Genomic DNA, 22135 nt, shown 5'->3' with positions numbered 1-22135 from the left:
AGCACTGGCAACAAAACAAAAAGCAAAAAAAAAAAAAAAAAAAAAAACGAACGGACAGAAAAATTGATTACAATTTAATGCTGCTGCCGTTGTTGCCATTGCTGTCGAGGCTTAATTTAGTCAAATCAACGCTTTTGTGGAAGAATGTCTCTAAATCTTCTGTTTTTAGCGCATTTAGCAGCGGACTGGTCAGCGCCGAATGAAAGCAAAAGCCAAGTTAAAAGCACGATCTTGGGCATAAATCACAACGCAAACACAAGTCACAGTTATGAAGCAGAAAAAAAGCGACAAGAACTGCGGATGATGCGGCGCATGCGCAACGCTTTTTCTGATTTTTATACCCTTTTAGGAAGTATTTTGATTCTAAGATGTGATTTTTTCAAATGATTTAATTAAATAATTTAACTGAGGAAATTTCTTGTGTGTTTAGAGAAATGTAGAATATTTTAATAAATGATTAACATTGGATTAAAAACACTTATAATTTTGAAAACGTTGTAGATAGTTAGAAAAAAAATATTTAATTAAAATCAATAAATTAAATTACATAAATCATATAAGTAAATTTAATTCTTTAATAATACTTTTGGCTTTTACTATTTTTTATATATTTAATTTAAAGAGTATTTAAAATATATATAATATCAAAGATTATCTTTCCTTTGTGTCACTTTGTTAGCTCTGCTTTTATTCAACGCTTTGTATGCGGCGATCAGCGATTGCTGCGTTTGGTTCTAAGATCGCATCGAATCGGTTTTTTTTCGATAAGGAGAAGATTGGGGGGCATGTGGGGAGTGGGTGCTGCTCGGGTCATAAATTCAGAGACTAACTATAGAAGCATGGGGATCCGCGGCGAACCGGTTGGATCACTTTTACTCTCATCGTTAGCGGATCGCCGGTCGCATCATGGGTTCTCAAACCCCAAATCTCAAACCTCAAGCCGTCTCTCTTCGTCGTCCGTCGCCGTAGACCAATTTTAATTTATGCTAATTGTTCCAAGTTGGCAACATCAATTGGGCGACAGCACGCGAGAAACGCAGTCAAATGCGATTCCGAAATCATCGGCATTTATTTCTGCTATTTGTGTATTTTTTATTTTCGGTCTTTTAATTGGAAGCCAAAATTTGTTAGACCTTCGTGGATTGGAGCGTTGTAAGCGGTAGATGGAGGCAAAAAAAAAAAAAAAAAAAAAAACTGTGGCATTTTTTGCACGCATTTCTTTCGCTGCCATCGGATTGATGCACAAGGTCGGAATCGGTGTCTCTTGATCGATGCACAATTGCCGGCAAGTGATGGCTGCCGATCTAACGAGCCATCGCTCCAACGTTCCAGCGATCCACCGAACCACCAATCCACCGAACCACCGATCACCGATTATGCTGATTGGCAACTGCAAAAAAACTTGCCCCATAATTCATCGCATTTTATTTTTATTGTACTTGGAGACTTTTTTAATAGTGATTTTTCCCCGTGGCGTGTTAAATGCTCGGCAAGGTTCTTGTTTCATCCGTTAGATCCGCAATGACCATATTCCATATTCCCCCCTCTTTTACATACGTATTGTTCGGCCAACAAATTCGGCAAATCATCCGGAGCTGTGGGAATCGAAGTGTATCTCGGAATCACTAACTGTATCTGTATCTCTGTATCTGTATCTGTCGCTGAGCTGAGCAGAGCTCGGGGGAGATGGCGAAAAGTTCAATGTTAAAGGCAACAAACAAAAGAATTTGCCACAGTTCAAAGCATCATTCATTATCCAATTGCGATCGAGAGCGGAGCGTTTAGACCGTTAACAGTTAACTGGGCAAGTCGGCCCCAAAAGCCAAAGAGGTCCAAACAAATTGAATATCCAAAGTCGAAACTGGGCGCGTTTCGGATCTGCTATTTGTCTTAGCCTTTGTCTTGTTTGGCTAAGTTTGCATTGGTTTGCCCATTGGCTTGGTTAGTTAGCGCTGCTTGTTACCGATTTCTGATTTGCGAGGTTTTTGTGGTTCAAGGCTTTCGCTTGACAGTGGCTCAAAGGACGTGGAAGTGTTGGTTTTTCGCTTAAGTGAAGGAGTGGCAATTGATTTAATAAACGATCTTCCAAGCTCACATAATATTTTTTGGGAATTTCCCATGAATCATACTTCTACAACATTTCCTAATCTATTTAAATCCATAACTAGTTATTAACCCACTTGTATTTAAATTAATTTAAATAAAATATTAAATTAATTGATCAAAAGGCTTTTATCAGCTCTCAATACATAACTGTCATATCGTAAATCGATTAATGGGATTTGCTGTGCATTTCGAATGCGCTGATTTGTCACCGGTTAGAATTTAATAGTGTCATAACTTAAGCCAAAACCTGTAGCCCCGACCATTATTTAACTTCCAAATGGACGTATTTAGCGGACTCTGAAGAGAGTTAATTAAATCGATTGCAAAATAAATGTGTTAATTGAACGAAAAATGTGAAGATGAACGGAGTGCTAGAACAATGCCTTGGGGAATACTCGACAAAAAAAAAAAAAAAACATTAAAACCCGATGACCACAAAAGTGAAGGCTTCTTGGCCTCAGATTTTAAGTGCAGTTGATGTGGAGACTGCAGATTCACACATCTCTGCCATTTGGTCAGTCGGCTGAAGTCTGAGAACTTTCAAGTCACCTGCAAATGCACATGGATACTGAATACTGAATACTGAACACTGAACACTGAACAGTGAACACTGATTATATATGTTTTGAGAATGGCCAGGTTTTATTCGCCGTCTGGCACATCGCAATCGAGTTTTGTTGACGGCTCTTAAGCATCTGCAAAATGTAACTAAGCGCCGTTTTTTCTTCGTTTTAACTGGCAGCGGCTTTAATTGAGTATATGAGAATGAGAATATTAGATTTTCAAGGCCAGAGTCCGCTCGGATCAGCGCGGCTTATGGCTTAGTTTCGCAACCGCGATGAAGTCGAGGCTCCAAAACGCTGGAGATGATGGTGGGCGCCCCATCAGGTAACTAGAACACAATGCGGGCATTCAGACTAAAATCTGCGACAGGAGCTTAGGATTCAAGGGGGATTTTATTCAAGAAAACTAACAAAATGTCTCGTAATTAAATTGCTCATCAGCTAGAAAATATCCTATTATTTTTAACAATTTATAAAAATCAAGAAGGAGTTTCAAAAATACGGATAGATTTGTTTTGCATTATAATACATAGGTTCTGTATAGTTATATAAATTCTATATTATTTGAAAATATTTTTTAAATTTTATATTCATTTTTAAAACCCCCTTTTATTTACGCTCCTGCTTTCCATTAGAATTGACATAAACTTTGCACTCCATACGAAAAGTAAACATTTTTTTTTTTGTCAGACAAGTGACTGTCCCGCAGTGTTAATTTGTTCCTAAAAGCAACTCATTAAAAGCGATATTATGATGAATATAGCAAAAGTTAATTAAACATTTTTATGGTGCAGCAAACAGTTAGGATAATAAAACTGAAGATACAGATACACAGATTGCGAAGATTCATCGGGAAGAATGAGTTAATGTATTCTCTTAGTAGCGCATAAATTAACTTCTTAATGGAGGTGCTGAATTTTGCTTGTGGGTGCCGCAGAAAATATCGCACAATATTTAGATCCTGTTCTGGGTGAGGTGCAAATATTGTTGTAATGACGACTAAAAAATGCAAAACATGCAAGGTGAGGCATGAAAACAAATGTAAACAATTTTATTGCAATTAAATGAGCGATAAGTGTCTTCGATTTAACTGCATTGTTAGTTCATTAATCTGCAAGCTTTTGATACGTGTTTATTTTGAGATTTATGTGTATTTAAAAATACATAACATTAACATTATTTTCTATTCTTATAAGAAAAGAACATATATCTCCTTCCCTTATCGTTTTGCAAATCTTTTGGAATATCTCCCGCAGACGTGTTCTCTGCTAATCGATTCATTTATAATTGCATTTATCACAAAGCCCCATTCGTTATGCCAGACAAACCGAAAAATAAAATTAATAAAATGCAAACTAGTAATCATAAAAGAAATCTATGGCCATATATAACAATCTAATATTAAAAAAAACTTGTATTACCGCTGCACACTGCATATTTAAAAGCGAAAGTCGAAATTTAAATCATAAAAAGAGAGAAAGAATATAAAAATTCTTTTCTTTCGTATTCTAATTTTATTTTAGCGCAGTAGACAATAATTGCTCAAGGTCGGAGATTGAATCACGACTTTTGTTTGGCCAGGAAATGCGCAAGCCAAAATTTATGAATTCAAGTTTATGAAACTGCCAAAAGTGGGATTCAAAATGCAGATTAGCTTGAATAAACAAAATACACTTTTGTTCAGAGCGAAGTAGACCGAGCTGATCCGTTATTTTAATTGCAATGTTCTGAATTCGAGCAGAGAATTTATGGCAAAAAGCAGTCTGAAAAATGCAAAAACCGGCTAAGTCGAAATTATGGAAATTCAAAGATGTATTTTATAGCCCAAAAAATCGGTGTATGTGTGTGTGTGTGTGTTGCGATGCGAACGCGTTTTGCATCGAATGCTTGATGTCACTGCTGCCAGTTATTTGACAATCTTGTCACATCGATACCTCTCTTCTTTTTTTCTTAGCTCATTTTTTTTTTGTTTTTGTTTTTGCTTAAAGCCAAACTCCGCCGGTGTCTGCTACTCAGTTTGTGTTTGACTTGGTAATGAGACACGCTCGCTGTCGCTGCTTCAATTAAGCCAATCTTGATGCGGCTGATTGCGATGGCATCTTCGTCTTGAAGCCAACTTGCAGTTCGCCAGAGATTTTATTTTTATTTTTTATTTTTTTTTTCATGTTTTTATATATTTTGTGTGTTTCTTCTAATTGTCAGGCTACCGAAGTCGTACCGCTTAATTGGGCATTTAATTGCTGGACAAAGTTTTTGTTTACTCTTCACCCACACGTGGTATACCTAATATTACGCATACGCAGAGTGGGACGGCGCGAGTCGGCGGAGAGCATATGCTTCCGTCTCGCTTCCGTCTTGACGTCACCAGTTCTATTTGGGACTTGGCAACAGCCGCTGGCCACGAACAGTCCTGCGTGGCTTTATCGATCCGCTGTGAACCCCGAGTCGAGGATTTTTAGCCGTCCAAAGCCAAGGACGTCATCAGTTTCAAGTGCGTGTCGCACATATATCACATACAAACATACAGCTGTATAGCCAGCCAGGTGTACACTATATCTGGTCTGGCTTTGATTTGTGTGTTCGAGCTCCGCGAGTGTTTGGGGCCTTTAATTATATGCCGCTGGCACGAGCCCCCCGAAGTTTGAGTTGTTTGTTTCTGTGTTTCGCTTTCGAGTTGTATAATTGCATGTCTTTTGTGTTCGATTATTGTTCATGTTGCACGTCTCGGGGGAGCAGAAGTCGGTTCTTTGACGCACTTCCCCCCAGCCGATTATTCCGTTTTCCCGGCTTAATTTACGAGCTGCGAGTTAGGCTGGGTTTTCATAAATTATTGATGGTAAATAGGTTGGGGTTTCGCCGGCTAAAAGTATTTCCGCAAATCGATTGAAATTTAACATGGCTTAAAGTCATTTACTACTAAATACTAATACTACCAAGTACCTAATTCATTTTTAAAATATTTATTAGTGAGCATAATTTGATTACCTATTCTCAAAATATACTTTCCTCATTGATTTCCTATAACATTTCTTTACTAACATAAGCTTATTGCACTTTAAGTCTAAACTTCACATTAGATATTCAGCTAACTTTATTTTCGTTTCGCATAGAAATTCTAATTTTCCTGCTTAAATTCCGCACACGATACCCAAGGTCCTTTGTAACCGAGCCAGCCATAAAAAGAAACAAACCCAAAAGTTCTGATGGCAAAAGAGGGCGTGCTATATCAACCGACTGCAGCAAGGACCTCTGAGTCTATATGTGTGTGTGTATATCCTGACGGTATCTACAAGTGTGAAATCATCGTGGGGGGAACAAAACAAAAACAATAACGAGGGGGAGCGAACACCCAAACGACCTTGAGGGCCACGTGAGAGTCGTGAGGCACTCTCCGGGCAGAAAAGAAAAGTGGGCGGTTGTGGTCGTAACTGTGGTTGCTGCTTGGGTTCAACTTTCGTTCGCAGCTGTTGGAAAAACCAGGAGAGAAAAAGAGAGGCGAGAATCAGAGATACCGACAGAATGACGACCCCGACCTAGCACTTTTCCACAATGACGTCACAACATCAGAGCAGAGAAAGTTTCCAGGGGGTGTATCTGTGTATCTGTATATGTATATATATTACATATATATCTATATCCTGGTGTATATTGCCCCTTGTGTTTGCAATGATTACGCCATCAAAAAAATGTGGACTGGAAGGGGCTCGTTGGGGTTCTTCGATTTTTCCCTGCTCGGTGTTATTTTTGCACGTGAGCTCTGCTTCTTCTTCTCCTTCTTCTTCTTCTTCTGCCTCTGCAGTGAGCCAAAAAGGTGGCTGTTTAAAAATAGTTATAGCCAAAGGGCGTTCTGTTTTTCTAGTTAGCAAAGTTTCGCATTCCGTTTATATCCACTGCAATAAACATTAGCTTTAAGTCATCAAAGTGGGAAATTTAGGAATTCCGTAGGACACATAAAGTTGTACCAATACCTATAAGAATATTATTTATATATAATTTAATTTAACTAAGTAAAAATCTAACTTGTAGGGTATTTGAAAGTATTATTTATTTGTTGTTTAATTTCTTGGATTTGCTAAACACCTACAGTGACTCTTCTGTCTGGTCGGACTTTCTGTGGGCCGTCTGTCTGCCAATCAAAGCGATGAGGCAGATGCAATCTCTTCTGCGGCTTCTGCCGCATCTTCAAGCTTCAAGTACGATGACGACAACGGAACGCGCTGGCAAACAAGTTACGCGCCAAAACATGAAATAAACAAGCCAATTGACAATGTAACAGAGGAAAACATGGAATTATTTACCAAGAAAACAACGAACGGGTAATTCGCTTTCAAAGATAAATAAACAAAAAATAAATAAATAAAGTAAAGATTAATAAATTACAGAAAATCACTTTTTAATAGTAAATAGATTTAAAAAAGATATGTAAGCGCAATTACAATAATTGTAGATAATCATTAAACGAAGTAAGTAAAAACTTAAATTCCATGAAATTAAGTAAAGACCTCAGACAATTTGAAGAGTAAAAACACACAAAAAACTCTTAAGTTTGAACCTAAGTTTGGCAGGCAACAACATTTTGTACATCGGGTTGTTGTACAGCCGTTAATTTCTAGCAATCTTTTTTCATTTGCCAGGCAGTTGTGGCTGATTTTCCTTTTGGACAAGAACTGGCCAAGCAGATGAATCTTCTAGCCCGGCAACAAGCAGACTAGCAGCCAGACTATTAGCAAACAATTTTTGTTTGATTACAAAACCGGAGACATACGCACAAGCGGGGAAAACTTGTTAACGGCAGCATCTTTTCTTAACGTTAACGTTTTTTTTTTACGACTTTTTTCACAACAGTGCGAACACATTCGTCAAGGTGGCACCACCGTATGGGAAATCCGAGAAGCAAATAATTAAAATAATAAAATTAACCAAGCAAACGTTATGGACAATAAATTTGCTTGGCTTCGTGGACGACGCATTAATGTTTGATGTTCGGTGGCCGTTGGCTGATTTTTCTTTTGGTTATAATTCTTAACGTGTTTTCGGTGTTTTCTTGTTTTGATTGGAATTTATTGCCCGGCCTGTTCTCGCTGAAATTTGTTAAATGTTGTGTAATGCTTTTTGTTGAATTTAATTACAGCCTCGATCATTTGAATAGGAATGAAGAAAAGATGTAAGAAAAAGGTGTCGAATGGTAAATAAAATTTTAGATATGAATACATTTACGAGGCAGTAAAACAAAGAATCTGAAGAGATATGTTGTAATAAGTAAACGATTACTTAAAAATAAAACTCCCATAAATTATTTAATGTTTAACTATGCAAATTCTCAGAAAATTGTAACCCAATTAATCATTTTTATAACAAACTATTTCTTTGACAAATTGACAGATTCAAGGCAATCGAAAACAAACTCGACGTCTGCCAAAAAACCTCAAAAATCAAATCAAAGCCAAATCAAGCTCATCAAGTGCATGGCAAAATTAAGAAACAACCGAAAATTCACAAAGAAAAAAATGAATGTAAAGAAGAAAAAAATTTAAAAAAAGAAGGAAAACAAGGCAACAACAAGAGGCCAACGGCCAGGCAATCCAATCAGTTTCAAATTAAGGTTTACATATGCGAGAGCCGCCAGCAGCCTGCCAGCCGAAATTGACCAACAACCAACAACCAACGACCAACAACCGGCAACAAAGTGGCCAAAATAAAATAAAAGAAAAGAAGAGAGCCGGGGAGGGAAAAACGTCAAAAGGAAAACCTGTCCGATGTCCAATATTCGATGTTGGATGAACTCTGGCGACGCCTCACAGTAGTATTGCATTCCCATGCCGCCGATCAGCAGATGATAATAGTATAGTATGTTGGTGGTGCTTCAGTGGCTGGTGGTGCTTTAGTGGCTGGTGGTGCTTCAGTGGCCAGCTAGCAGTGGTGGTGCTGATGACACCGACCTGGCAGTGGCTTCAGCCGCCAACTGACTGCACGTTCTTTTTGCATGCCACCGGTGCAACATCCGCAAAGCCTCGTGATTAGTGGACATTGCACTCGAAGGGAAAGGAAATCGCATAGAAATCGAAATCAAAACAAATGTAGCCGTGGAATGCTGAGAAAATTAAAGGAAAACGACTAGCAAGTGCTGATTGAAAAGCTTTAAAAACTCTAGAATATTTCTAGATATTTTAAGCTTTTAGGAAACAGTATTTAAACATATTTTCATTTACTGAAAATATAATTAAATCTCTGCATGAAAATATTAACTCTTTCAAATGTAAAGGAATTGGAAACTTAATAAGTTAAATATTAAAATGTTATCAGAAAATGTTTTAAATATATTTGTTATACATCTATTTAGAAGAAACTATGAATAAGCTCAATGTAAATATTATCTTTGGTTCATAGAAAATCTTAGCCAGACCCAACTGGAATGACTTCCGCTATACCTATATATTATTACACCCCTCGAATACCCCAACTAAACAACCAACTATGCGGAATTGAAAACCACTTAAATACTTTCAGTGACCCGAGACTTCGATTCTATTCCCGTTTCGACAGAAATACCTCGAATTTGGACATCGACCTGATCGAGAAGCTATAGTAGCTATAGTCTGCGATGGCGGGGAAGTTGGATATAAATTGATGCTGGCTAATTACGCGGCAACTGTTTAAATTTAAATGAAGGCAGACGAATTTAGACATTATTTTAGCAATGCAGAAGCGAAAAGAAGTGCGCGCGGAATTTACGCTTTCCGTATTTATTTTCGATTTCGAATCGCTGGCATCGTGTGAACCAATTGAAGAGCACATTGAACGAATCGAACGGCAATTAATAACGAAACACGCTCACACCACAAACAATATAATAAACACAATTAATCCAGACAAACTATAATTATTACGTAATTGAGGTGGGCTGTCCATTATGCATCTGATTTGTATTCCCCGATAAACCAACGAGGGGAACTGGAACTAATGCTGCTGGTCGATGGTCTATGGTTTCTGGGTTTTTATTTTTTGGTTTGTGGTGATGTCTTGGCCATCGATCAGCGATCAAGACAATAATGGCACCTCCCTGCCCGCCGCATTTCGTTATAAAATTCGCATAAATCAACGCAAATAATTAAGCAGTCGCAGAGCATTCCCCACGAGACGCTAATATCGAGAGTTTCCAATCCATCTGCACAGACGCGGGCATCTCATCCCCAGCCAGCAGACATCCAACAAAACGTAGAAAAATAACAACAAAATCCCAAAGCAAAACAAAACAAAAACCATCTCAAAAAACACAAATTAACAAATTCACTTTTGTGGTTTTTATTCATTCGCATAGTGCGAAAATGAATAGCAAAAGTGCGAGACGAGAGTGAATCAAAGATAGTTGAGATAGGTTGGAGATGGATTCGAAGATTTAGATGAAGATTTGGGATTAGGATTGGAGAAGAGAGCTTTGAGGTGTTCAGAAAAGTCTTAAGACAGCTTAATTGAGTTGAATAGGGGATTTTGGGCTTGTAAGTGGGTTTTGGTAAAGAGATCTAATAAAGAGATTGTTTAGATAATTATGCGCTTTAGAAGAAAATAACTTATAATGGATTAATAAATTATATGCATACATATATAAAATGAGGGAAACTAGTATTTATACTACTATTAGGAATTATTAAAGATTTCTCATTTTTTAAACTGTATTGTTGGAGTGTTGTTATAATATTTAAATCTCCATAGCCTTCAATTAGCGGAACTGATTGTCCATAAAATTGGGCACTACACATGTACTGGAGAACAAAGAACATGTGGACATGCAAAAATGTTGACATCCTAACCATGTTAGTAGGCTACACCACTGACGCCTCGCGATACACCTGTGCCATCGTCTTCATGGTAGAAATATATATATATAAATACAGGTAAAAAGAAATAGCCAACGCAACTTGGAAGGCGACTACTGGTCTTGGCAGCCGTCGGAGTTGCAGATGAAGTTGCTCCATGGCAGCCGGCGAGCGGGGAGAGTATGTTTATTTATTTATTTTCCTCTGTTTTTTTATTTTTTGTAGTAGTTTTTTGGGTATAGAGTATCGCTATGAGGAATGGCCAAAAGCGGCAACAATCAACAATGGCCATCCCGACAGCTGCCGCGGAGATAACTCACAACGCACGACGGATCGTGAATATCTGTACAATGAAGTAGCCTACGAATTTTTATTTATTTTGGTTTTTGTTTTTTGGGTGTCATAGATATGTGAGTAGGTATTTTACGTTTTTGCATCATTTATCAAGCTCATTTCGCTGGGGGTTAATCAGCGAGGGAAGCCGAGATTATCATGATCTTTGGTCGGGGAAGTGCATTGAACAACTTTATATGTGTGATGCGAGTATGTGGCTAAGGCGAACCTTTTATACAGTCGCTTTGGGCCATGTTGAAATGCAATTGGCTACGCCCAGGAGATGTTGCCATGTTGAACGGGGCGTATGAGCAATCAAGCCAAATCGTAGGTGAAACGAGTGAAAGAAACAATATTTTCACACGCCCTACCATGAATACGAAATAAAAACAAGAAGAAAAAAAGGGGAACCGAAATGTAAATACTCGTATGAGAAGAAAAAACCGCTGACTTGTGATTATATTATAGGCATTTAGCCAACTCATCCCAAGAGTCGACGTCATCAGCACGTGGCCAGCCATAAAAATAATGTAATATAAATAATTCCGAACTAATTATGATATATATAGCGATGCACTCTGACGCAAAGAGCGAGTGCAATCTCTGCCATCGCATAAAAACGATTTCGTCATCTATTTTCCTTTTTCCCCTTGTTTTTTTTTTTGTTTTTTTGCTGCCTTTGATGACGTTTTCAGCACTCGTGCCTCGGGAAAATACCCGTACTGTGAAAATTGTGTGCCATGTAATCCGTTAAACTGGCCGATTTCATGGCCTCACTGGCGTCATGGCTTATATACTAGCTATGGATGCACCTCACCTGGTCATATGTTCTTCCTCGATTTTTTTTTTGCTTTGGTTGCTTTGGTTTGTCATCCGCTGTCGGGCACTTTTGGCGCCCATCGCCGTTATGGTAATATATAGCCAACTTATAAATAGAGATGTTTGTTTTGCCACCGCCAAAAGTGAACTGAATTTAAGAGCATTTCTATTACATTTTAAACTAAGCAATCGATTGGCAACCCTTTTATTTTAAACCAAAATATCAGAACAACAATTAAAAAGAACAAAATAAAAAAATAGTAAACATGCTGCCAATATTTACTTTTAATTTCAGACTGATAATTTATGTCTAAGTTCTCGTTTCGTTCCAAATTCAATTATAAGCTGTGCAGCGAAGTAATAAAATCCCACTTTAGTAAATGCATTTAAAAACCCATATAATAAGTTCATCTAAGGTGAAGGTAATGTGCCACTTCAATAAAACGAGAAAAAAATGCAACCACAACGTGTTAAAAAGCTAAATGCTGGGAAACACTTAATAAGCGCTAAGTAAGCCGCAAAGTACAAACGCTTAAGAAGTGGCTAACAAGTCGCTAACCGATTTTGGCCACAGCAAATGAATTGGCAAAGCCTTTCAAGCCATGGCAGCTCCACACCGCCGGCGATTAAGTGGGCTCAATAAATACACCTCCCCCCTCTATTACATTCGCCCCCTTTTCACCTGGCGCCCCTGAAACACCCCCACAAAATAGAAAAAAAAATAAAGAGAGAAAACCTAACTACTGCCCATCCATCTTCCTGGCAATGTTTGTGCTGCAATCGATGATGTTTTTATTCGGTTCTCGCTGGTTATTAATAAAAATGCATTGGCCATCCCTCGGCGTTTAATAGTGGGTTTCTATGGGCGAGTATCTCGCGTGGATTTCGAACCCCCTCTGCACTTGTGTGTGTTCGCCACAGTGTGTTTATTATGCAGCTTATAAATCATTTTGCGTCAGGCTGCGTCCGCTGCCGTCTGCTGCCACTGCGACGCTTTGCTGACGCTGGTAAACATGTGTACGACACCAATAACCAATAACAACAACGCAACTGGGACGCGCCGCAAAAGAAAATCCATACACAAGCCCTCACAAAAAAAAATATTGTATATCTGCATACAGACCAGTAAGGTCAGTAAGGTAGTTATTGATATAAGCGGTTTTTACACTTCAGGAAAGCAAAAAGATTTTAATTTAATTCACAAACAATACCAATTTATCATTAAATGCTTTCTTAATTGATAGTTTAAAAACACTGTAAGTCTTCATTACAAAAACAAACAAACTATTTTCCAGCATTTCATGCATTCTACATATATTTTTAAACTGCTATGCATGTCTGCACAAAATATTTGTATATTTCTGTTTAGAGGACAGAGCCTGGCACATTTTGCAATTTAAAAGTAATAATTTAAACAACACCATACTATTATCTTGGCAGCAACTGTTGCTGCACTCATATCTTTTATTATTTGTTTACTATTTTCACCATTTTTATGGTGTACTTCGGGTACTTTTCATGCAAATTTATGTCGTCATTGTGCGTTGTCCAACTAAACCCGCGGCCACGCCCCCTTTTTTTTTGCTGGATATGCATACTTCTTGCAGAGGTTTTCGACCTGCCTCCCGAAGCGGATTGAGCAAACAGTTAGCCGAATGCAGGCGCTTCCTAAGCGATTTGGCAATGGGCGAAGCATATTGCATATACGCCGCGTATGCGATTAGCGAATTAGAAGGAAACACCAAAGTGCCGTTAAAAATCAAGAAATGGGTGGGGAGGGGGTAAAAGAAACAACAACCGTCACCAAAAAGAAAAACCAAAAAATACATACACGTGCTTCCATTGGCAAAAAAGTGTCGGTTGTTGGGTGAATCGACGGCGGAGGTGGAGGTGGAGTTGGTCGAGTTGGAGGAACTGCAGCAGGTCAGGTGATTGATATCGCAACCGTCGGGAAATAGATTGCGGCAGGGATAAATCAAGGGCGGCAATGGCGGCGGCAAAAGGTGTTGCTGGTGTGTGTGTTGTTGCTGTGCGTTGTGTTGTTCTTGGTTGTGCGATATATGCTGATGTTGCTCTTGTTGTTGTTGTTGTTGTGCTGGAGTATTTAGATTTTGTCGGTAGCAGGAGTTATTGTTGATCTCCTGAAACAAACCGCTCTCGTACAGCGAAGCCTCACACTTGATGGCCGATGCCTGATGATGGTGGCCAATATGATGATGATGGCTGATGCTCGTATTGCTGCCGCCCTCTTGCTTCACCACAATCAGCGAGGCGAGGCGATCGCGCATTATAGATCACGATTCCTCGTTAAAGAACCCAAAAATGATGATGATGACAAAGACACAAATGCACACACACAAGCACACACAAACAGACACAGACAAAACATAGAACGAACACACTCAGGACAACACAGATTAGATATAGTTTCTATATAGGCACCTGTTTGGCGCCCTGAACGGCGCTGGTGATCCAGCACGGCGGTCAGATTGTTTTGGCGATTTATCCCTCAATTCAGTTGGCTATCGCAATGATCCGCTCCTTTCTCGCGCAGTAACTCTGATTGCAATAGTTATAATCGGGCTTCATTTTCCTCGTCCTTGCCACAGCTGTCCGTTGTTGTTGTGTGTCCTTAGACTTGAACTTGCCTTTTTCCCTCGCTTGCTCGTTCGCTCGCCTTTTTTTTCCGGCGTTTGCGCAGTGGCCAAGTGACGACGTAAGCGACGTAACGACTTACGCACGCTATAGTATATAACTTGGTTCGCTATATCTATATCTATATATGCATACCCGTATAGGTGTATGTTTGGATTTTGTTGTAGTAGGAGGCACAAGGACGTTGCTTACACTTTACACACAGATACACACACGCGACCGAGCCTCATGCAAAAGATGATTATTATTGTTCTTCAGCACGTGCTAATGCGTTTTTTAAAAAAATTTTAGCAAAACTTTCGATTTCAAAAATATCTATGGGTCTCTCTCAAAAGTAACTCGAAATTGGCGTACATTTAACTATAACACTCATACGCAGCGTTGTCCACCAAACTAAACGAATAGTTCTCTCAAGAAGGCGAAGTATAATTTAATGCACATTCGCCGTGTTGTCAACCGTTTGGCAAAAATATTACACATACGCAGCGTTGTCGACCGGCTTCCGTTTCCGCATAGAACGAATCGAATAGAGAACAACAACTTGTTGCAATTGTTTAACTCTTGAGCACTCACAACAATGCTTTTTCTTTAATACTGAACGCGATTTGTTTAGAGATTTATGTTTTATGTTTCGGTTTTGGATGATTTGAAATTCGGAAATTTAGAATCTCCGAACTCGCCTTGATTTGTTAGGTTTGTGTTTTGTTTGAGTGTTGGATTTTCCGTGAGCGGTGGCTGTTTGGTTAAAGTTGTTAACAATGCGGCGTCTGTGACGCGACTGAACTTATCTTTACGGTTACACGCGACTATATTCAAAGCGTCGCGCAGCTGCCGCGCGGGCAGCGCTGCCTCAGCTGGCGTTCGCAGCGCGCTCTCGGGCGTCTCGTGTGCTTGCGAGCGAGCGAGAGGGAGAGTGAGTGTGCGAGGGGGATGGAAAGAAGGGGGGTGAGGTGGGGTTTTAGCGAGCGGGACACGACCTACCTTTGCGGCCCGGCTATTACGTCATTTGCGGCCAACAACTGAGCGCAGCTCGTGCGAGGAAAATCGATGACGTCGTCGGTAGAGCGCCTGCGTCGGAAAATCCCCACCCCCCTCCCTCTCTCCCTATCCTCCTCGATTAGCGCTTTCCGCTTTTCCGAATGCAGTGCAGTGGGACAGTTCGGAAACGGAAATTATGTGCGTCATAAAACCGACACTGGCCATCTCTTTTGCGCACAGACCGAGATTGATGCCTGTTCTTGCCTTTTCACCTGCTCTGCTTTTTCCGACCTCCCACCGCCCCTTTTTTCAAGCTGTTTTCCAACCGCCCACCGGGCATCCGCTCCTCTCCCGCTGTCATAACTTCCATTTCCTTTCAGTTAATATACACAGGAAGCAAACTAATTGATTTAAGGATACACAATACTGGAAATATTCTGTTTGCATTTAAAATCCTTTTTTATTAAATACTTATACTTATAAATACTTATTCTTTCAACATCTAGTGTTATAAATACATCTATTTTGTAATAGAACAAATTTATTTAGGAACAATAATTAATATTAAGCACTAGCTTAATTCAAAGCTAAATTGATACAAAATGTTTTTCTTGTGTAGCTAATTTTGTGTGGGCATTTCTGTGCGTATCATTATTACAAGGAACAGGATTCCTTTGTTTTTCTGTGTGGGTGAAAGAAAGGCAAATTCTTGGGAAAAGAAGCCAGATTTCTAGAAATATGTTTATTCGTCTGAGTCCCACGTTTAAAACTGTGGGCGGTAAGATGTGGTTTTTCTAAAAGAATAACAAACTTCTTAAACTCAATTGTAAAGGATTGTTTAGGACTTAGATTTAAATTGTTATATTTAATTATAAAATATGGATCTGTGGCATGAGAAACTGAAATTATTTTCTTTTGCAACTTAAATAATGTATTTCTCGCTTGGCCTCTTTAATTTTCGCCTCTTTAACTTAAGCCCTACCAAATCGATTTCACACAAAATCTCAGGCCAATTTCCCTCCGACAGTTGGGAAAATATCATCCTGCCACTTCATAAACCAGATCACTCTTTCCCCAAACAGCAAACATAAATAAGTTGCACCACAAATCATTTAGGCAATATACCAATAACACGATCCAAAAGCGCGAATATTAATGCACTTTACCATTGACACCGGCGTTTGCAGCTCATAAACAACAACAACAACGAACGAAGGGGGAAAATAATAACAATAATGCAAAGCCAGTTGAGATCTTCTCTCCCAAGATCGGCAAATACTAAAAAAAACTAAAAAAAAAAAGTACAAATAAAACCCGAAGACACGACGCCGACTGCGCTGCCAGCGTCGACTGCACAGAGAGTGAGAGTCTGGGTCGTTCGGAACCCGAATCGAAATCTTCGGCGATCCGTTGTAGGCTCGTCTTTCAGGCGGTGTCTTCAGATTTCGTTTTCATTCGGCTTTTCTTCGGGGTCGGTCGTGTGTGTTTGGTTGCATTCGTAGTGGCTATTTTTAGACAGGTTCCAAAGCCACGTTTTCTAACTGTTGTTAGCGTACGAGCCCCGCCGCGATCTTGGTCCACACCGAGCTCTCCAATTGGAAGGCCCAGACGAAAACGTGAGATCGCTGCTGGCTCTGCCAACTGCAGCAGCGACGTCGACTGAGGCAGCGACTGAGATAGCGACTGCGAGGCACCGACTTGAGTTTTGGGCGCAGTGGCTCTTCCTTTCGTTTTGGCTAGATTTTTTCCCATAATGCTTTTGGCCGGGTCTCTGGGTCCGGCTCTTGGTGGATATACGTAGTGGCTCCGGGGGATCGGTTCAGATCGGTGTGGTATAGCTGCGCTGCTCTGTGGTGTGGCTTCCCATGTACATATATATTAGTTGGATTTGGGAGCGACGCAAGTGGAACTGGTCTGTGGCAGGCACCATGTGCATGTGGTACAGTGGCATTCGGTTAATCGGTTGTGGGTGCAAAATAATCCTGCCCTAAGGTTAGAAGGGTTTATTAACTAAAATAAGATGTGAGGTTGGGTTGTGTAATGAAATGGCAAGTGATTCGGGGGCTTAATCAAATTGATTCTTTTCGATTAGAGAAAAAGATCAAAGGAGTCCAAACAGAAATCAGAAACTGGAAGAACATACTTTGATTTGGGAATCACATTTAATATGGTTACTTTACTGTTTAATATTACATTATTTAAAAAGTTAGGTTAATATAAATTTATTAACATATTTTATTATATCATTAAATCTTATATGCAATAGAATTCTCGATACATCTTTATAAATCCCAATCTTTATTTAATACAAGATTTTACTTTGCTACTAATAAAATTCTTTTAAAATTCAGTATTAATATTTTTTGATTTCTAGTTCTTTTCTTGATGTATATTTAGTTATACATAATTCAGTTTCCTATTAGCACTTCCCTTAATAAAAATATATTATAACCCACTGTATGGGCTGCCTTTCTTGCTGTTGTTAGTGGTGTTTCTACTGTTGTTCCTTCGGTGGTGGAGGTGGAGGTGGTGGTCGCGGACGGTGGATGGTGGTGCCAGTGGTGCTGCTGCTGCTGTTGGCTGACCCGCTGGTGGCCCCAAAAAGTGCATGCAAACAGCTTAGCGTTGGAGTCTCCTTGTTGTTGTTGCTCCTATCGCAGATGTTGTTGTTTCTATTGTTGTTGTTGCTGCTATTGGGTTGCTTCCAAAGCGTTTTCAATTGCTGTTTTTGTTGTTGTTGGCGGTTTTATTGGCTGTATTAAGCATGACATACCAAGCCAAAGTCGCAGTCTCCGTCTCCGTGGACGTCGAAGTCGAAGTCGACTTCGGAATCGGCGGCACTCCTTGCTTTTGTCTCTCTGCCTTTTGTCTATTATTTATTGTTGTGGTCGTAGTTGCACTGCGATGATATTCTAAATGTGCCGAGCCAAATTCGCTTCGTTTTGGCCAAGTCAACTTGGCTGGCTGGGCCTTAATGCATGTATCATTTTCGCATCGTTGCGCCGCCAGTTCGTGAGTTTAATTTAAGGAATTTTTGCTCTTTTTGATTGCTATTTAGGCTTTGATTTTGCCAGCAACAAAAAAAAAATGAAACCAACTACCCCAGCCCCCCTGTAAATTTCAATTAGCATGCGGCACTTTGCATTGTTTTTTTGTTTTTTTTTTTTTTTTTTTTTTTTTTGTTTTCTTCTTCATCTATTGCTGCCGCATTTGCAACGGCGCCTCTCGGCTCATTTGCATAAATTGCATTTTGGGATTCGCCAACCCTTTTTTATAAACTTCACTTTCGATGCCCACTTTTTGCCTTGCCCAAAAAATTTTGTGACTTCCTCTGGCTAAACTGAAACCCCAAAAATAATACCAAATAGAAAACGAAACCCAAAACTCCGCTGACTGCTTAGCCTGCAGGTGCATTTTGTGGCGAATTATTGTCATTATGTTTTTTTTTTTCTGCCTTCGATTAACTATTAATATTTGTAACTTCACATAAATATATAGGTGTATTCCTTTTCGTTCGTTGTTTTTTTTTCTTTCTTTGCCCTGGCAATTTTGTGCTATTTTGCGGCTAAATAACATTTTTGTCGGGGGCTTAAAAGGCGAACATGTCATAATATCATCAAGTATACGCCCAGTTGGCCTGGGTTAATCTTTTTGCCAAAAAAAACGACCACTGCAATGGGGCAATGCACATTTGCGGTTATAAGTGGGGTAAGTCGATGGTTAGGGAGATGATTTACGGGCTCACAGGTAAATTATTGTGGCAAAGGCTTGGATAAATATGATTGAGTTCATGTTGAAATATGGCTTAATAAAGAGAGGCATTTTTGGGTCAGCCATAAAAAGGTTTATTATGAATACTCAATAAATAAAACATAAAATTGTATATATAAATAAAAAGTTAAACAGTTTCTTGTAAATAAATCTTTTAAAGAAGTGAGAATACAACAACTAAATCTCCTTAAGCTTCAAGACTTTAACAGTAAGCCATTTCCCAGGGCAACCGCAAAACTTATCCCATTATTCCTGACAGCGACGACCTTGAGAACTCGAACTGAGCCACCCACTCACCTCCCCCCTCGCTGAGCTCAGCTGTCCCGCTGTCTTGGAATTAAATTCCCCACGCAGCAATCGACACGCCATGCGGCTTTTCCAAAGGGGAAGGAACTTGGGGATGAACGGAAGTGCGGCATTGATTTTATGGTCTGCTTCCGTTGCGTCTTGACCGCGTCACGTCCATGGCTGGAAGCCCACAGGTCCTCCTTTCAGGTTTCCCCCCTTCAAAGCCAAGGGGGCGACTGACTGACTCGCATTTTCGTCACGCACGCCCCTAAATAGGCAACACTTTCTGCAGTTTGTTTGTCATGTGCTTATCTGTATTTACACTGAAAAAAATATATCGTAAGCTGTAAGTTCTTCAAATTGTATATTCAAATAAATTCAAACTTTGCTTAAACATTTATGAAAATTTAAGGCAAGACATTGTGTAATGGCTTGAAGCGAATTCAAAGCCTATCATATAATCAGTTTTAATAGAAACAATTTGTATTTGTTGTTTTAATCTAAATATTTTAACCTTAATAATAAGAACGCTTATGATTACATATTTATTGTATATAATATAATAATTTATATAACATATAATAATTTATGTAGGTTCTTTTTTTCAGTACACTTTTCCCTCTTCACTGCTTTTGTATCCCATTAAATATGTTCCGCCGGTATCTCGGTCCGCCGTGTTATCACTGGAATTGAATTAACTTACGCAGCTCCAGCCCCTCTGGATATATAAAAAATGTATATATGACGTCGGACCAACCTCAGTCGCACCGCAAACACAGTGAGTTAGAGGGAGTCAGGTGGCACCGGCGTTTTGCTGTGTGTGTCTTTGACCTCACCGGACAAGCCCAAAATTATAGATATGACGGTTAACGTGCTCGTATATATTTTTTCCACGTATATCGTATATATTGCTAGGTTGAGTGGATAATGCGTGTAAAATCAATAGCATGGTCAGGGATGGGATTTGGAGGATGGTACTCCTAATGATTGGGTTGTCGTCTGGCCTGTAATTACTTTGCCTAACCTTTTTGCTCTGAATTATGGATGATGACTGTGATTTGGGGCTTCGTTGCCAACTTAATTTTATTACGTTCTGTCTATTTTCCTTAATAATTCCAAACTTTGTAGGAAGTTTTACAAAAGATAATTTTTTAAGTAAGAGATAATTTCATTATGAATAAAAGGAAAGAAATGTAAGATTAATTTTTGCAACTTAGCATTTGGTAAACTCTCAAAACTATGCTATTAAAACAGAAGACATGACTTTAAAACAAACTGTCTATCCATTATTATCATACCATAAAATCTACAAATATATTTATAAAATATACATAGATTTTAGAAGCAATTAATAAAACCATTTTTGTAACTACTTTTAAAAGTCCGATACGTTGAACCACTCAGGAAGGATCCCATTAGCTGAAAATCCTATTATCCTTGCGGTTTCGGTTTCAGGTTGATGCGGTGGTCCATCAATTGCCTTTGTCGATTATCAATTTCCATCGTTAATTGGCGTTCATTATTTATAGACCAGCGAACACGACGGCTGGCTGATGGCACGCATCTAATGACGTCACATGGGAAAGTGCGAGCACGGAAAATCGATTGTCTGAAACAAAGACGTCATCACTTTTCCGTCGGAGGACATGCGCAATGGAGCAGAGCGAGACGGCCGACAGCCGACGGCCGACGGCGGGCATGAATGAATGAGTGGAAAACCAGGGGGCGGGGATGTTGGGGGTGGTGCTCCGCAGACAGGTGAAAATAGCCAGGTGAGTAGGCAGAGCGGCAGAGGAAAAACACCGGCCGGCTGCTCATCTTTCCCCTTCGCGTTATCAGCCATCTCGTTTCCGCGATGACGTCCTTGTTGCTCAGCTAGTTGTCTCGCTCTCGTCTGACGTCACTTGTCCTTCACGGGGTGGTCTATTTTCGTTGCGGAGCACCTCCCACTCATGACGTCACGGTTTTTCGCTCCGTTGCAGCGAAAGTGCCCCGGAAATAGCCAAAGGATAACGACACGTGCTGCACTCCCTTCCTTCGTTTTTTTGCACAATTTTCCTGTCGCCCAGTAAAAATAGCTTTCACTGTGACCATAAAAATGCAGCGTGACATAAATTGCATGCTAAGTTGAGTGGGAAAATGGCTGAAAATAACAATGGAATATTTTTAAAATGGAACAAGTACAAAGGTAAAGTATAAATTAAAGAAAATTTAGCTACGCAGTAGGGGAAAATTAAAGGATAAACAATAACAGCTGGAAGAAAAATTGTTGTTTCACATGAATACTATAAATTCCTCCAGTGCAGAATAATTCTTCAGTTGAATTAAACAATAGAATTACTATATAAAGGTATATGCATCAAAAATTGTTAAAGAAATATTATTGTTTCACATGAATACTATAAATTTGACCACTGTAGAATAATTCTTTAAAAGAATTAAACAAAAGAATTTACTATAAAAAGGTATACCCATCAAGAGCTTAAGAATTATTCTTTATAAACGAGAGATTTCCTAAAAGTTTTAAATCAGAAGTGAAACCAAATTAAATAACCGTGTTCGAAACTGATTAATGAGATGTCTGAAGACCCCCATCTTGGTTCACCTGACATTGAATCGGTCGACATGCAATGGCATTAGGGAAGTTGTTTGCACCCCAATAGGAGCAGATATCCGCCTCGGCTCATTTGTAAGCCGCAGTCAACAATTGATTTATGCAGATGGATGATGTTCTAAAGGTTGCCCAGCCGAATGGATTGAATAACTCGAATGCCCCGTCAGCCGGCGGCAATTCGATACCGTCACAGT

The 22135-nt window shown here is 39.4% G+C and overlaps 1 protein-coding gene across 1 annotated transcript in view; it reads right to left on the bottom strand.

Annotated features, from left to right (window-relative positions):
* The window catches only part of LOC108089955 (probable nuclear hormone receptor HR38), a 29748-nt gene extending 14700 nt beyond the window's left edge, over positions 1-15048 (bottom strand). Inside the window, 1 exon segment of the mRNA XM_017188446.2 lies at positions 13467-15048. Coding sequence (XP_017043935.2) covers positions 13467-13923 — 457 coding nt within the window. The 5' untranslated portion in view covers positions 13924-15048.
* Between the last annotated feature and the right edge of the window lie 7087 nt (positions 15049-22135).

This window comes from Drosophila ficusphila, unplaced genomic scaffold (assembly GCF_018152265.1).
Source record: "Drosophila ficusphila isolate 14025-0441.05 unplaced genomic scaffold, ASM1815226v1 contig_412, whole genome shotgun sequence".
NCBI classification, from domain to species: Eukaryota; Metazoa; Arthropoda; class Insecta; order Diptera; family Drosophilidae; genus Drosophila; species Drosophila ficusphila.
The sequence above is the reverse complement of the archived record's forward strand: the minus strand, read 5'-3'. Positions and strand labels throughout refer to the sequence as shown.